This window comes from Podarcis muralis, chromosome 14 (assembly GCF_964188315.1).
Source record: "Podarcis muralis chromosome 14, rPodMur119.hap1.1, whole genome shotgun sequence".
NCBI lineage: Eukaryota > Metazoa > Chordata > Lepidosauria > Squamata > Lacertidae > Podarcis > Podarcis muralis.
The window spans coordinates 20234213-20251303 of record NC_135668.1 but is presented as its reverse complement, the minus strand read 5'-3'; the positions used below and the strand labels follow the sequence as shown (position 1 = coordinate 20251303).

Genomic DNA, 17091 nt, shown 5'->3' with positions numbered 1-17091 from the left:
GCTGCAAACGGATTTAAAGCCAGGGCAGCTTCGCCTTCCAGGCGCCCCGCGCGCAATTTAAGAAGGGCTCCCCACCCACCACATCCAGTAGCCAAAAACCAGGCAGCGGAGCGAGAGAAGGGAAGGGGAAATCGGCGTTGCCTACTCACCGCTGACAGCAACCAGCAGACAGAAGGCGAGGAGAGGCCCCAGCAGGAGCTGCGAGGAGCTGGGTCCCTTCATGGTGCGTCGTTCCCCTGTGGGGCTGGGCTGGGCTGAGCGCGCCTCTCGTCCCGTCTCGTCCTGCTCCGCTCAAGCTCAGCAAGTTCTGCCGCCTGTTTGTGTTCCTGCTCCGCACAGGCGAATGACTCAGTGCAGCCCAAGGCATAGAGCGAGCCCGCCCCCTCTTTCCCTTAAGGCTCAGCCTGCCAATTACGCCCCGCCGCCACGTGCTCCGGCTGTCGAGCCAATGGCAAGCGGCGTCGGAAGGAGCAGGAGCAACAGCAGCGCAAAGGAAAGCCATTTGGCCCATTTGGAGGGATGGGTGAGCGGACCGGGATGGGCTGCTGGGCGCCTAGACGCCAACATTTGGCTAAACGCAGTCGTGCTTGAAATAGGGTTACCACCTTTGTACAGGACAGGGTAGGATGGGGGCCCCCCAATTTATTTATTTTCCATCTGGTGCGAAGTGACTTCACAGCAAACCATTATGATCTATTGCTTTTTATTGAAATAGTTTTCATTTGATTTTACAAATTTGTTCACATTCCAAATCACAAATAATAAAAACTACACAAGATTCTTCCGAATCTTGAGACTTCCCTCCTCCCCTACATGGGTGCTTTTTAGTTAACCTTTAGTTAACCTTTTCAGCTACATATTATAAGTCATCTAATTTTTCGGTTCTCCATTGTGTCCAAAGTCTGTGTAACATTACTTGAGTTATTTAAGACCTGCTAAAGAGTTCAAATGCTTACAGTGGTCTCTCAAGTATAGTGCAGTGGTACCTCTGGTTACATACGATTCAGGTTACAGACTCTTCAGGTTACAGACTCCGCTAACCCAGAAATAGTACCTCAGGTTAAGAACTTTGCTTCAGGATGAGAACAAAAATCGTGCTCCGGCAGCGGGAGGCCCCATTAGCTAAAGTGGTGCTTCAGGTTAAGAACAGCTTCAGGTTAAGAACGGACCTCCAGAACGAATTAAGTACTTAACCCGAGGTACCACTGTATAAATTTCCCCCGTTCTTTGTTGAAGTTTTGAACCTTTGTTGAAGTTTCTGATTTTCCCGGTCATTTTTGCCATCTTTGCATAGTCCAACAACTTGGTCTGCCATTCTGCTCTGGTAGGGACCTTATTGTCTTTCCAACTGCAATAGAAAGGCATTATGATCTATTGCAGCCTAACAGGACGGCCCCTCCGGAATTTGTCACACACGTACAGGCACACACATGAATTTGTAGATCTGTCTATGCTTGGTTACCCAGAACTTAAATACACTCTTTCAAACACATGCATTTGGAGAGGATCCCTAACTTGGCAGAGAGAGAGAGAGAGAGAGAGAGAGAGAGAGAGAGAGAGAGAGAGAGAGACTTGAAATACAGGACAAAGGTGCATCAATACAGGTTGCAGCATTTTACATCAAAATATGGGACAATACTGTATTTATACAGAACAGGTGACAACCCTACTTAGGTTTGCCATGGCACCTTATAATACTAGCATTAATTATAATACGTTATAATAGTACTGGGATGCGGGTGGCGCTGCAGAAGTTTGGTGGTTCGAATCCCCACGACGGGGTGAGCTCCTGTTGCTTGGTCCCTGCTCCTGCCAACCTAGCAGTTCAAAAGCACGTCAAAGTGCAAGTAGATAAATAGGTACCACTCCAGCGGGAAGGTAAACAGCGTTTCCGTGCTCTGCTCTGGTTTGCCAGAAATGGCTTAGTCATGCTGGCCACATGACCCAGTAGCTGTACGCCGGTTCCCTCGGCCAATAAAGCGAGATGAGTGCCGCAACCAGAGTCATCCACGACTGGACCTAACGGTCAGGGGTCCCTTTACCCTTTACCTATAATACCACTATGCTGTAGTGTTTAGAGTGTCAGACTAGGACCTAGGAGACCAGGGTTCAAATCTCCACTTGGCCACAAAGTTCACTGGGTGACCTAAGGCCAGTTGCTCACCTAACTGACAAGGTTGTTGTTGAGATTAAATGAGGAGGGGGAAGAGGAACACCCAAGCCAGCTTTTTGGAGTGTTGCAGGAATTTATGTAAAGAGGGGGGGGGGTTGCCCCTCCAGCAGATATCATACACACACACCCTGACTACCAAAATCAACACAATCACTTCAGCAAATATCCCCACAAAACACTTTGTCACAGTTTTTCCTTTCTCTATTCAAAGCACCTCTGCTGCACATTAGCAAATGTAACAATTCGGAATAACAGATACAATCTTGCTTAAAATGTATATAGGAAGTGCAGTGTAAGCGATGGAAGTTAACCAATGAAATTTTATTAATATTTTCATATTGAGATATTTGCAGAATAAATTTGGAAGAAATTCTTCCAACTTTTCTTCTTTTCTCTCTCTATTTTTTCCTCCTTTTTCTTTTTTCTCTTCCTCTTTTTTCCTCTTTTGTTCTTTATATATATGTGTGTGTGCTTATCTGAAATATATATGTATGTATGTTTTTGCAATATTTTGCTTATATTTTGTAATAATTATGTTAAATAAATAATTTTTTTAAAAAACAACAAATGTAACAATTCACTGATAAATGTATCTACGTACTGGCTCACTGGGAAAACTTTAGAAAGTCATATAAAATCGCTCCAGTATGGATTTGCACCATTCCAACTTTGTTCTGGTTAGGAAAGGAATGGCTTGCAAAGGGGGGAGGCTGGGATGTGGGCAGCCATAATCCCTGAAACCTGGGATCACGTGCACAGCAGCCTCTTGCACAAGAGATAATCACTGGCATCCTGGCAAATGGGTGTCAGACAGGCAGTCATCCCACGGACAATGGCAAACCATCCAGGAATGGATTAGGTTCTTGGTTAGGACAAAGAGATGTGATTAACTTGGCCTCGGAAACCAGGAACTTCTTTTGTCTTACTTGATGGGTGTGAGGTGGAGGTCAAGGGAAGGATGGGGACAAACCTGGTGCTCAGGTTTCTGTCACCAGACCCTCCCAAGCTGTGGTGTATTTGTGATGTATGCATGATATAATTTTAGGGGTGGTGTGGGTATCTTTGTAAAACTGATAAAAGTGGGAGCCATCCTTTGTTCTGGGCTTCTTCCTGCTTCTCCCATGTGGAAGGCCTGTCGCAATGGTCTTTTGAATAAAGACCAGGCCTACTGGCTGTTTTCCTCCTCTATTTCTAGCTGGTGTCTTTGTTTGGTAATCCAAGTGAACCCCAAAATTTTCCTATAACAGGAGGAAATGGGAAGTTAGAAATTCAATAGCAAATAAAAAAAAATGGAAAATGTATAAAGAAAGTGCAGTGTAAGCGATGGAGGTCAATCAATGAAATTTTATTACTATTTTCATATTGAGATATTTGTAGAATAAACTTGGAAGGAATTCTTCCAACTTTTCTTCTTTTTTCCTCTTTATTTCTTCTTTTCTTCTTCTCTTTTGTTTCTTTTTCATATATATGAGCTTATTTGAAATATATACATATGTATGTATTTGTAACATTTTGTTTATATTTTGTAACAATTATGTTAAATAAACAATAAAATTGTTTTTAATAAATAAATAAATAAATAAATAAATAAGGTGGGGCGTCCAGGGTCATTGGATCAAGCTGAATGGTGGAAGATTCAGGAGAGACAAAAGGAAATAATTCTGTTTAATTTGCTCCCACAATATGCAGTGATGGGCGCTGACTTGGATGGCTTTAAAAGGGGATTAGACACATACAGTGGTACCTCAGATTAAGTACTTAATTCGTTCCGGAGGTCCGTACTTAACCTGAAACTGTTCTTAACCTGAAGCACCACTTTAGCTAATGGGGCCTCCTGCTGCTGCTGCTGCCGCGCCGCCGGAGCACAATTTCTGTTCTTATTCTGAAGCAAAGTTCTTAACCTGAAGCACTATTTCTGGGTTAGCGGAGTCTGTAACCTGAAGCGTATGTAACCCGAAGCGTATGTAACCCGAGGTACCACCGTAGTTGGAAGATCAGGCTGGAATCATTATCAGCCATGATAGTGTACTGCTTCCACATTCAAAGGAAGCCTGCCCCTGAATACAAGGGAGGAGTGTGATTTTGTGTTCACGTCCGTCTTTGGGTTTTCCACTGGCATCTGGCTGGCTGGCCACTGTGAGAACAGGATACCAGGATACTGGATTAGAAGTGGCTTTGGTCTAGTGAAGCATTTTAGGTTCATTTTACGTTCTTATTTTCATCCCAAGGACCTGATCTCCCAACACTCACGAGGCCGGTTAAAGAGACTCGAGCTGAAAAGCGTACCTTGGGAGTTTCCCTTCCATGCATGCGACTTTCGAATTCCATTTTTCGATTATGCACATAGCCTGTTTCAAAATGTTGGTGTGCAAACTGTATTTTAGCCTTGTCATAGGGTGATAAAAAAAATTGCACACTAGTTTTTGATCACAATCACTCACTGTTTGTTGGACAGGGCAGTTGAGGGTAACAACTAGGCACAACGTCGCATACCTCCCTGCAAATAATTGGGAATGAATGTTCGATAAACAGCTGAGGATGTATATAACCTCCCTACAAGCTTTGTGCAAACAAATTGGAATGAATGCTCAATGAACCAGTGGTCTGGAAGTGACCAGAGAGAGAAAGGAGTGGCAAGGTGAGAGAAAAGGGGGTGGCCTGGCCACACACAACGGTCTTTGGTTCTGTCCCCATCCACATTGAGTTCTACCCTGTCCTCCTTTCGCCTTTGGTGTCCTGCCCCAAAAATATTGCCCCCAAGGAAATGCGACCCTCATCAGGAGAAAAAATACCGTATTTTTTGCTCTATAAGACACACTTTTTCCCTCCTAAAAAGTAAGGGGAAACGTGTGTGCGTCTTATGGAGCGAATACAGGCTGTGCAGCTATCTCAGAAGCCAGAACAGCAAGAGGGATCGTTGTTTTCGCTGCGCAGTGATCCCCCTTGTCATTCTGGCTTCTGGAATAGCTTCACGAAGCCTCCTCAGGGCAATGTGGTGTAGTGGTTAAGAGTGATAGACTCGTAATCTGGGGAACCAGGTTCGCATCTCCGCTCCTCCACATGCAGCTGCTGGGTGACCTTGGGCTAGTCACACTTCTTTGAAGTCTCTCAGCCTCACTCACTTCACTGAGTGTTTGTTGTGAGGGAGGAAGGGAAAGGAGAATGTTAGCCACTTTGAGACTCCTTAGGGTAGTGATAAAGCGGGATAGCAAATCCAAACTCTTCTTCCCCCTGCCCTGAAGAGGCTTTGCGCTGCGCAATGATCCCTCTTGCTGTTCTGGCTTCTGGAATTCAGAATATTTTTTCCCTTGTTTTCCTGCTCCAAAAAATAGGTGCGTCCTATGGTCTGGTGTGTCTTATAGAGCGAAAAATACAATAAGTTGTCCATCCCTGGACTGGTGACTTGGCTGCTTTTTTCAGCTTTGTCAGGAGACAAACGCATCACAATCATATACTTGAGGAAATTAAATTAGAAGAGCTTGCCAACATCTGGAAAAAGTCCCTGGCTACTGGTGGTTTACAGCGCACACAGTTCTTGGCATGCCTTTTTTTTGCCCTTTGATCATGTATGGCTCAATGACTTTCACTCTGCTTTTATATTTCCCCAAGGGTATTTCCAAACCCATGACCCACATCTCTTAAAGCAGTGTTTCGGGCAACCTTAAAAAAATAAAATTAAAATTGGCACATTTTACTCTCACAGCCTGAAACATGTTTGTGTGTTTTAGCTTATTCTGTCAGGTTGATAATAATAATAATATTAATTTATTATTTATACCCCACCCATCTGGCTGAGTTTCCCCAGCCACTCTGGGCGGCTCCCAATCAAATGTTAAAAACAGTACAGCGTTAAATATTAAAAACTTCCCTAAACAGAGCTGCCTTCAGATATCTCTTAAAGATAGGATAGTGCTTATTTCCTTGACATCTGAAGGGAGGGTGTTCCACAGGGTGGGCGCCACTACCAAGAAGACCCTCTGTCTGGTTCCCTGTAACCTCACAATGAGGGACCCACTCTCAGAGGTGAAAAACTAAAAAAATCTAATACAGTGGTACCTCGGGTTACATACGCTTCAGGTTACATATGCTTCAGGTTACAGTAGTATCATACCACTTTCAACAGTCATGCCTTTCCCAAAAGCAGTGTTCCCCCAACCTTGGGTCTCCAGCTGTTTTTTGGACTACAGCTTCCTTCATAACTAGCTAGCCAGAGACCAGTGGCCAGGGATGATGGGAATTGTAGTCCGGTGCGGCAGCAGCAGGAGGCCCCATTAGCTAAAGTGGTGCTTCAGGTTAAGAACAGTTTCAGGTTAAGAAAGGACCTCCGGAATGAATTAAGTAAACCTGAGGCACCATTGTACATGAAACAGTTCCGTAGCTACAGGGGGCTAGCTGGGGTTTTTGCCCCAGATGAAACCTCCAGAGGCTCCTAGACTGTGTATGCATGTACACAAATGTGTGTGTGGTGGAGAGTGCCAAACTGGGTCTTTGGCCCAGGTGAAATAAAGCCTAGTTTTGCCCCTGCCTAAGATCTTTACACAATTCATTAGCCTGCTGCATAACCATACCAAAAACAAACCCGTCTGTTTCATTTCCGGTTACCTTCTCATGTTATCCAGGATTTATCTGGATATCTACCGCACTGTCAGCCAGCTTTTCCGAGCAAGAGACGGAAGGCCCAAAGAATGACTAGTGTTTGCCATGATAAATAGAGATAAAGACAATGGTTCCTTTCCCAATATCCCTTTTGGCTTATGACTTCCACGATGGCATCAGCTGCTAATGCAACACTTATTCTTGAGCGCCTCACTATCAAAGCCCACCCAGCCACCAAAATGGAGGCTATAGATAAAACCAAGGACTAACCAGAATTCACAACAGCACACATGACATTGCACACTGGGTTAAGTGATACAGTCCTTGATCAGTTGATAACTATTAGATCTTGGTGGATTCATTGTGTAAGTAGGCCACTATCAGTTCATGTGTTTTTTCGTTTCCTTGATATTGCTATCTGACATTGTTTCGATGATTGGTCTGTTGTATTTATCATGCTTTTGTTGCATCTTTATTTATATGGATAAGGTGTTCATTGCTTGCGAAACCTTTGAGCGGTACAGTGGTACCTCAGGTTACATACGCTTCAGGTTACATACGCTTCAGGTTACATACTCCACTAACCCAGAAATAGTGCTTCAGGTTAAGAACTTTGCTTCAGGTTGAGAACAGAAATTGTGCTCCTGTGGTGCGGCAGCAGCAGGAGGCCCCATTAGCTAAAGTGGTGCTTCAGGTTAAGAACAGTTTCAGGTTAAGTACGGACCTCCGGGATGAATTAAGTACTTAACCCGAGGTACCACTGTATATAAATATAACATGGCATGGCATTTCTGCACTTATTGCTTCTAAATATAATATATCAGGCCCCATCTGCACTATACCCTCAAAGCAGTATCATACCACTTTCAAGAGTCATGCCTTTCCCGAAAGCAGTGTTCCCCCAACCTTGGGTCTCCAGCTGTTTTTTGGACTACAGCTTCCATCATAACTAGCTAGCCAGAGACCAGTGGCCAGGGATGATGGGAATTGTAGTCCAAATGCAGCTGACGATCCAAGTTTGGGAAGCAGTGCCCTAAATCATCCCTGATAGTTTGCTAAAGGTGCTGAGAGTTGTTAGGAGATCCATATTCCCCTCACAGGCCTTTCCTTGGACTAGCAATGAACCCAGCATGCATAACTTACCAACCCTCACTTCCCATAGAATTAAGTGCAAAATAATTCAGAGTATACTGTAACAGAAGAGGAGCTTGCGGGCTCAGTATTCTGTTACTAGAGCGGCCAAAAAGATGCCCATGGGAAACCCCGAAACAGGACCTGAGTACAACTGCACTGTCCCTACTTAGGATTCCCAGCAATTGGTATTCAGAGGCATGCTGCCTCCAAAAGCAGAGTTAGAACATAGCCTTTATGGCTAATAACTATTGACATACCCTCCAACATTTCTCTAATGAAAATAAGGATGTCCCATTCCATAATAATAAATTTACTATTGATACCCCACATATCTTACTGGGTTGCCCCAGTCACCCTGGGCAGCTTCCAACATACAGTGGTACCTTGGTTCTCAAACGTAATCCGTTCCGGAAGTCCGTTCCAAAACCAAAGCGTTCCAAAACCAAGGCACACTTTCCCATAGAAAGTAATGCAAAAGGGATTAATCCGTTCCAGACTTTTAAAAACAACGCCTGAAACAGCAATTTAACATGGATTTTACTATCTAACATGAATTTAACTCTCAAAAACCTCTCAGAAACGAGAGTCTACCGCCTTCCGAGTCCTTCCCATTGTCAAGCAGCTCTTGCTGCCAGAAAGTTCTTCCTGAAATTTAGTCAGAATCTCCTTTTTGTAGCTTGAAGCCATGGCTTCAGGTCCTGAGGGCCTCTGGAGCAGGAGAAAACCAGCTTCCTCTTTATTCCCTGTGAATGAGCCCTTCTGATATTGACAGGGCTGCATGGTGTGGCTCTCCTATCAATGTCTCCTATCAAAATGTTTCTCTCTCCCCTTTCCCCACCCTACACAGAATTGCAAGGGGTCAGTGCATCTGGTTGGTAAGAAGATGGTTGGAGTTTGGAGCCCAGCCAGGGCTGGCTGTGGGCAGGATCCTTGCATTGGCGGGGGTTGGACTAGATGACCCTTGGAATCCCTTCCAACTCTACCATGCTATGATTCCATCAAGCAGCTAAAGGAGCAAGATGCAGAAGAAGGGGAGGTACAACCACACACCCCAACAGCAACCTCTGGCCTGACCCACGGTGGCCTCATCCCAGCACACTTTCACCCCCCTGGTTTTATTTTTCTTAATTCAGCTGCCTGACAACCCAGCAGCCTGGCCCCTGCTTCCCTGCTTATGTCACAAAGTGCTGCTTTGCAAGCAAGCCCTATATTGCCCTGCAAGAGGGATGCCTGTCAGATGATGGTGAGAGACTTACCGAGACAAGTCATGATGAGAAAGAACTGTGAAGGTAAGAGGAGCTCCGATGCCCAGAGGAGAGGAGTGGCATAGAATTATTATTATTATTATTATTATTAGCCTCATCCATCTTGGCTTGACTTGACTTATCCACAGCTGTTGACAGCTTGGCAGGTCCTCAGCTGTGGTCCCCAGATGATATTTTCTGTTGTGAATAACTGGTTGCTTACAAGGTTGAACCATATGGCCTTTTGATGCCTCTTAACCAGCCATAGGCAAACTTGGGCCTCCAGATGTTTTGGGACTACAACTCCCATCATCCCTGACCACTGGTCCTGTTAGCTAGGGATGATGGGAGTTGTAGTCCCAAAACATCTGGAGGGCCGAGTTTGCCTATGCCTGCTCTTAACTCTAAGGCACATGCCACACCTGTAAGTCATGGGGTCATTCCCTTAAAATGTCAACCTATTTTTGAATTATTTGTTTGCACCACCACTGCGTGTGACCCTCGATAAAGAGGTTCCTGCCCCGAGGGGCTAACAATCTATAATTTGACACAGGGAAGGAACAGGGAAGGGTTGAGGTCCAGGGTGGAACCTGAGTCCTCCTGGGAGACACAATAAACCAGGGTCTCTGAGTTTAGACTTTGGGATCCCCAGACATTTCCCATCTGTAACCTCTTCCTCTGTTTTTGCAATATGGCAGTTAAGGTGATGCTGTTAGAATTCCTAAGAGAATGTCAAGCAGGGAGGGAGGGGGAAGAGAGAGACTGGAATTCTGGTGGAGACGGAAGGTTGGAGGAGGCTTGGAAAGGGCGTGTGAATGTGGGGGGGGGGAGGCAAGTGAGAGTCAGTTAAGAGCGGTGGGTTCTAAAAGGGGGGCACTTGGTGGGGGACCTGAAGCTGGGCTGGCCTTAGGATCAGTAGTTCAGCTGACATTGCTAGGGGCACGTGGCTAAGAGAGGCTCTGCCAGCTGCCCGGGAACAGAGGTAAAGGTAAAGGTAAAGGGACCCCTGACCATTAGGTCCAGTCGTGACCGACTCTGGGGTTGCGGCGCTCATCTCACTTTACTGGCCAAGGGAGCTGACGTACAGCTTCCGGGTCATATGGCCAGCATGACTCAGCCAGCCACTTCTGGCAAACCAGAGCAGTGCACGGAAACGCCGTTTACCTTCCCGCCGGAGCGGTACCTATTTATCTATTTGCACTTTGATGTGCTTTCGAACTGCTAGGTTGGCAGGAGCAGGGACCGGGCAACGGGAGCTCACCCCGTCATGGGGATTTGAGCTGTCGACCTTCTGATCGGCAAGTCCTAAGCTCTGTGGTTTAACCCACAGTGCCACCCGCTGTCCCGGGAACAGAATTCCCTCCATTTAGGTGAGCCACAGAGCCAGGGCTTGGCTTGTACTGCGGATGCCCAGATGCCTCGCACCACCCCCTCCAAGCACCCGAGAAGCAGCTTTACAAACTGTTTTCCCAGACATTTCCCATTTCTAACCTCTTCCTCTGTTTTTCTTTTCTTTTCTGCCTCCCAGAAAATAGACAAACTAAGGCCTGGGGGCCGGATGCGGCCCATTTGCCTTCTAAATCCGGCCCGTAGATGGTCTGGGAATCTGTGTGTTTTTACATGAATAGAATGTGTCCTTTTATTTAATATGCATCTCTGGGTTATTTGTGGGGCATAGGAATTCGTTCATTTTTTTCTCTCCAAAATATAGTCCGGCCCCCCACAAGGTCTGAGGGACAGTGGACTGGCCCCCTGTTGAAAAAGTTTGCTGACCCCTGTCCTAGGACAAGCAGGCCACATAGGCAGCTGTGGATAGCAAAAGAAGGCGAGGCCGCAATCAAAGTTGTGGTATGTTAATTCCATGGGGAATCTGTTATGTATTCAGACTGGCTGCAGTTCTCACTCTGGGCCACCAGTATGCAAATGAAGGACTTAAGAGTTGCTTTCATCAATTGGGTAGTTTGTTGGAACTAGTTACTGTTACAAGTTATTGAGCATTATGTAAGGCAGCCAGCTTCACTGTTGTTCAGAAAGACTCAGAGTAGTGCTAACAGCTGTAATAATGTCCTTCTTCTTTCCCACGGCTATGGTTTGGGAGAGCAGCTTAAGTCTCCAGCCAAGCAGCAGCAGCCCAGCGGTACCAGGTGGAAACCCAGCATTTGCAGGTATGCTGTGGTCTTCTGTGACTCTCCTATTGCTGCGGATGGGGATTGCCATTTCTTCATGCCAGCAATCGGACAGCCACTTCTCTCCCCCCCTGGATATTGCCTTGGGGAACAGCCCCCCCCCCCCAGGAGCTGTCTCCATGGCTATGGCTTCAGACCTGCAGGAATCAATACCAGCCTACTAGTCCAAACCTAAATATTTTGGGAAATATAGTTTTCCATGTTTGGGATTTAATTTAAGCATATAGCTGTCCAGGACCTCCTAGATCTCAAACAAGGCCACGTTGTGCTTATTCTTGCCATCTTCTTCTTCTTTAGAAATGCTGCCCCCAAAACATTAACACCAGAGCCAGGTTGAGAAATCTTACGAAATCCCAAAAGTTGACAGAAATATAATGCCTTTCAGGTTCTTTCTTTGCCTTCTTCGTCCATATTTCTTCTAATTTCTGCATCCCATGAAAACGTCCTTCCTGAGATTCTAGCCAACACCAACCGGGGGTCTCAGTTACCGTAATGAACCTTAGAATAAAATAGATACTGTACATATATTTATCTGGAAGTCCTCCAACCAATCAGACTAACTGAGCTTGTTTCTTCCTTAGGAGAGAGGCACGCCGGAACAAAGGAAGAAAGGCTCACAGTTCAGGTAGGTGGGAATGCCAATTGAGTGCCCAATATTATAGGAATGCTTCCTTCCCTTGTCCCCCACCCACATGCGACAGACTGGTGCTAGCACGGCTGGGATGTCTCTGTTTTCTTTGTCGCAAGGAAGCCTTTCCCCAACATCTACTTTGTTCTGGCGAAATCCCTGGAGAGACATGACGACCCTCAGGTATGGGGGCAGAGGGAAGGAAGGGGTCCTTGTGAAACACCTTTTGGGGGGGTCATAGGAACACCCTCTTCACCTGTGGCTTCCAGGAAGTGTTTTTCAGAAGCATTTCTCCCTCCAACTGGGGCGGATGAGCATAACCTTCATGGCTAGTTGCCTTGCATAACCCTCTGCACCATGCAATTGTCTCACCCTCCTTGAAAGCCACCTCATCCAAGATGCTCTTGTGGGGCATCTGATTCTCCTTGGCTTCCTTATTCCTGCAAGGAGGTGGCTTTTGCGAGATCGGCAGTGCGAGCTTGTTTACTCTCCTTACAATGCTCCACCTGGTTCGCAATTGCACATGTACATTATTCCTTGACAATGACAGAAAGCCTGGAACTTTGGCACATCTAATTTGTGTGCATTTGGCTTTGTGTTCTTGGCCCAAAAATCTAAAGAATCAAAATGGGGGCAGAAAGCCAGGTGTCTGAAACTCTGGCAATCCCACCCAGCCCTGAATTCCGTGTGTTTTGACCCTATGAGATTCTGGTTGGAGGCGCGATCTCCGGAACATAACCCCTATGAAAGTGGCAGGCTTCCTCTTGAGAGCATCCACCACACTGGACATTCAAAGGCCTCTTCTACCACTTTCATGGTCTTGGCTTCCACCAAGGAATTCTGGGAATTGTCGTTTGTCAAGGACCTACTATTCCCGACAGCTACCATTCCCAGCACCCTGAACACACTACAGGACTGCCAGGATTCTCCATGACTGTGAAAGTGGAGACAGAAGCCTTTAAACAGCAGCGAGGTAACCACTGTATATAAAAAACATAATAAAACATTAAACATTTTTTTAAAAAAACTTCCCTATACAGGATTGCCTTCAAATGGCTATGGGGTTGGAAAACTCCATACCCTCCAACATTACTCCAATGAAAATAGGGACATCCTAAAGTGGGACATTCTGGGATCAAATCAGAAACCGGGACGGCTTCTCTAAATCAGGGACATCCCTGGAAAATAGGGACACTTGGAGGATCTGTACTGATAGGCTTATCATCTTCCAAAAATTGATCCAGTCCTCTTTTAAAGCCCCCAAAGTTGGTGGCCATCACTACTTCTTGTAAGCGCGAATGCTGACAGTTTGTCAGCAGCCCTGGAGAGCAAACTTGGGCCAGTGTTCACACTGTACATTTAAAGCACTATGATACTACAATTCTCAGAGTGGTTCATCAATCGATCCGTGTTTCCAAGGAACGCTGGAAATTGGAGCTCTGGGAGGGGAATAGAGGCCTCCGAACAACTCCCAGCACCCTTAACAAGGCACAGTTCCCAGAATTCTGTGGGGGAAGCCATGACAGTTAAAAGTGGCACCATAGTATGGTGTGAATGTGGCCTCTGACTCTGTTTGTGTGTACAGATAAGATAGTACAACCCACCCTGGATATCCCTGCTTTTATTCATTGACGGAGTCCGATTCCCTTGCGCATTATCCTCACACTCTTCACTCCCAGTGCTACTGAAGCTGAGTCATGCGTGAGGAATGCCAGGACTTCAGTGGGAGGAGTTGGGTCTCCCTGACCCAACAATCTAAGAGATTAAAGAAGCCTCTCCTGCCAATTGCAAGGGGAAGTAAGAAGTCGGAGACGATGCTGTGCCAGTTGGATAGGCCTATGTCTATCAATGCCAACTTCAGCAGGTGATGGAGGAGAGAGACCTTTGTACAGCACAAAGTCCTTTTCTTATTTCTCTCCCCTGCAAAGAACACAAAGGAAAAGGAGAACATTACAGCTTGGGAAGAAAGGGGAAGTACAGTGATTCTTTCCCCCACCCTAGCATACCCTCCAACATGACACTGCCCCAAACCGGGACACCATTTTCCTGTTGTTAAAACTGTTAACGGAGAAATCTGAGGGCTCCCTTGGACAAAAAAACAAGGACACCAGCCAGGAATACCAGAGCAAAACAGCAGCCAGTAGGCTTGGTCTTTATTGAAGACTGTCGTGACAGGACTCCCACCTGCCACCAGGTGAAACAAGATGGAAGCCCAGAACAAAAGAAGACCCCAGCTTTTATTACCTACTAATCCCCCATATAGCGGGAAGGTAAACGGCGTTTCCGTGTGTGGCGCTGGTGCTGGCTCGCCAGATGCCGCTTAGTCACACTGGGCACGTGACCTGGAAGTGTCTCCGGACAGCGCTGGCCCCCGGCCTCTTGAGTGAGATGGGTGCACAACCCTAGAGTCTGGCAAGACTGGCCCGTACGGGCAGGGGTACCTTTACCTTTTAATCCCCCAAACTACACCCCTAAAACTACATCACAACTACATCATGGATACATCACAAAAAGGAGGGGTTGAGGGAGGAGTTGTGGAGGTAACCTGAGTATTCTGCCACCCGGCTGGTTCCGCCTTTCCCCCTCCCCATGAGTACTTTCCAGAGGACAAAGGGGAGTTTGCAGTTTCCTGCCCCCAGAGGGAAGGGGTGATCATTGTCCTTTGTTCCAGTCCGTGCTGAATCCACTCCCATACGCAGGTCCTTTGTGAGTGTGATGGTCTTCTGTCTAGGACCATCAAGGTTGGCATGCCAACTGGGCAGGTTTGGTACGCTTGAGAGATTATGCCCGCCCTGTATCAAACCTTCACCATTTTGTAGTCCTTCCTTCATGGAATAAAATAAAAGTGGAACAGTGCAGATCCGATGTATGGTTGATTTTCTATGAATTTATAACAGAGGTGTTGCGTATGTCGTGTGTGTGAGAGTGTGTGTGTGTGTTGGGTTTGTACAAATTGAATGATGGGGGGGGGGGTCCTGGGACACTGTGCAGGTCATGTGACCAAGATCATGACCCTGAAAAAAGCACTTTGGTGGGGCATGGTGTCCAAAAAATGCACGTTTTGGGACACCACGCAAAATCACTGCCCCCCAAAATGGGGGAGGGGCAAGATTGTGGCGCAAAATCGCAGCACCTAAAATGGCTGCCGTTTTCTCATGAGAAAAACCAGGATGTACTGAGACAGTGGGGAGGGGAGGGGGTATGCCTTACTGCAGCAAGCTGTGGGGCAGAAAGCAACTGGCTACCTGGTTGGGGAATTAGCATCCAGCTTGTGGGTGCTGGCAGAGAAAAGAACCCGCAGAAATCTATGCCCTATTCAGAGTTGTGGGCAGAGGTATTCTTGGCACTGAATGTAAAAGTTGTCTGACAGGAAACGGGGCATGATGTGGGAGGATCTATACAGGGCTGGCGTCAGCAGCCAGAATTACCCTCGGACAAGTGCCTAAGCCCTAGCACCTCACCTGGACCCCACTGATGCTGAGTCTCATGACTCCTTTGATTCAGCTGCCCCTAGACCATGGACTTATCTGGTAACAGTGGCAGGGCCTGGGAAGCTGTCTGCTACAGTATTTGAAATTCTCCACAGTGCTTTGGACTGCCAAGCACAGAGGAATTATAAGAAATCATCATTTGGCCTTGAAGAGCCCTCTCGTTATGTCGGGGTGTTATTGTTTGTTTGTTTGTTTATTTATTTATTTATTTATTTATTATTATTATTATTATTATTATTATTATTATTATTATTGATTTTCTTGATTTACAAAAGTGTGTGCAATGTCTCTCTCTCTCTCGTATTTTCCCCCCGTGTAACATTTTTACAAATCATTTTCATTTGTTGAGACATTAGGAAGAAAAGGGGGAAAGAAGTGGAGGGGGGGAAGATGGGTGGGGTCGGGGTCGGGTGGTGATGTTTCTAGTTTACTTACTATATGTAGGGTTTGGTGTCAGCGTTGCTTGTGCAGGTTCTTTGCTGTTCAGAAAAATTAACCGATAAACTGAAACTGACACAGGGACAAATAGAAGAAGACACCTTCATCACATACACAGCCCAAGAAGACAATGACAAAAATCCACCAACAGCATACAAATCAATATGGTCGGGGCGGTGTTGTTGAGGGAAAACAGCTTTGTGGGTCAAACTGGGCTGATTCCACCTGGGAGTTGGTTTTTAGGACACACGCCAGCCGTCTTTGGTCAGGGGTTTGTGTACAGTTTCCTTTGTTGCGTTGGAGAACAGACTAGAACAGGCATCCCCAACCTGCGGCCCTCCAGATGTTTTGGCCTACAACTCCCATGATCCCTAGCTAACAGGACCAGTGATCAGGGATGATGGGAATTGTAGTCTAAAACATCTGGAGGGCCGAAGGTTGGGGGTGCCTGGACTAGAAGGAGCTGCAGTTGTTGACAGTTCAGCATTATTGTCGAGCAGGGAAGGGACCAGAAATACAGATTGTTGCAATAACCACTGGCAAGGAGACAAAGCCATTTTGTGCCATTTTTATAAAACTGCAAACCGTGAAACGTTTTCCCTAGGCCAAACACGTGGTGTAAAATTCAACCTTCTCCTTCCTGAATGTTACCAGGCCAGTGTTGCCATAAGCACAGCACAAAGGTCCAGGGCTCCATTCATACCCTCCAACATTTTAATCTTAGAATCTGGGACATGGCCCAGCCCCCCCCCCATAACTCACATGACCCGTGCAAGATCATGGAGCCTCAAAACACGAGTTCTGGAGCTCTATGATTGGGTGTTTTTGGATACTCACAGAGTCCAAAACTGGGATGTCCCAATTTTATCGGGGCAGTTGACAGGTATGCCCATTTAGTATGTGTAAGGCAAAAATATATATATATATATATATTTTAAAAAAAATAAAAATGGGAAGGAGTGGTGTTAAAGGTGAAATGCCAAACAGGGCCTAATAATAATCTGCTGCCTAAAAATCTAGAGCTAGATCTATCCATTGCAAATTAAAAGAAAGGGTTTTACAAAAGGATCCATCTCCACTCTATCTTTAAAGTAGTATCGTAGCACTTTAAGCAGTTGTGGCTTCCCCCAAAGAATTATGGGACCTGTAGTTTGTTAAGGGTGCTAAGAGTTCTGTAGGACCCCTATTCCCCTCACAGAGC

The 17091-nt window shown here is 46.1% G+C and overlaps 1 protein-coding gene across 2 annotated transcripts in view; it reads right to left on the bottom strand.

Moving 5' to 3' along the window:
* Window positions 1-370, bottom strand: part of MFGE8 (milk fat globule EGF and factor V/VIII domain containing) — a 34318-nt gene extending 33948 nt beyond the window's left edge. Inside the window, exon 1 of one of the 2 annotated variants that reach the window (XM_028705996.2) lies at window positions 150-370. In XM_028705996.2, coding sequence (XP_028561829.1) covers window positions 150-222 — 73 coding nt within the window. In that variant the 5' untranslated portion in view covers window positions 223-370. The remainder of the gene's footprint in view (window positions 1-149) is intronic. The other variant, XM_028705995.2, reaches the window with a different exon arrangement.
* Between the last annotated feature and the right edge of the window lie 16721 nt (window positions 371-17091).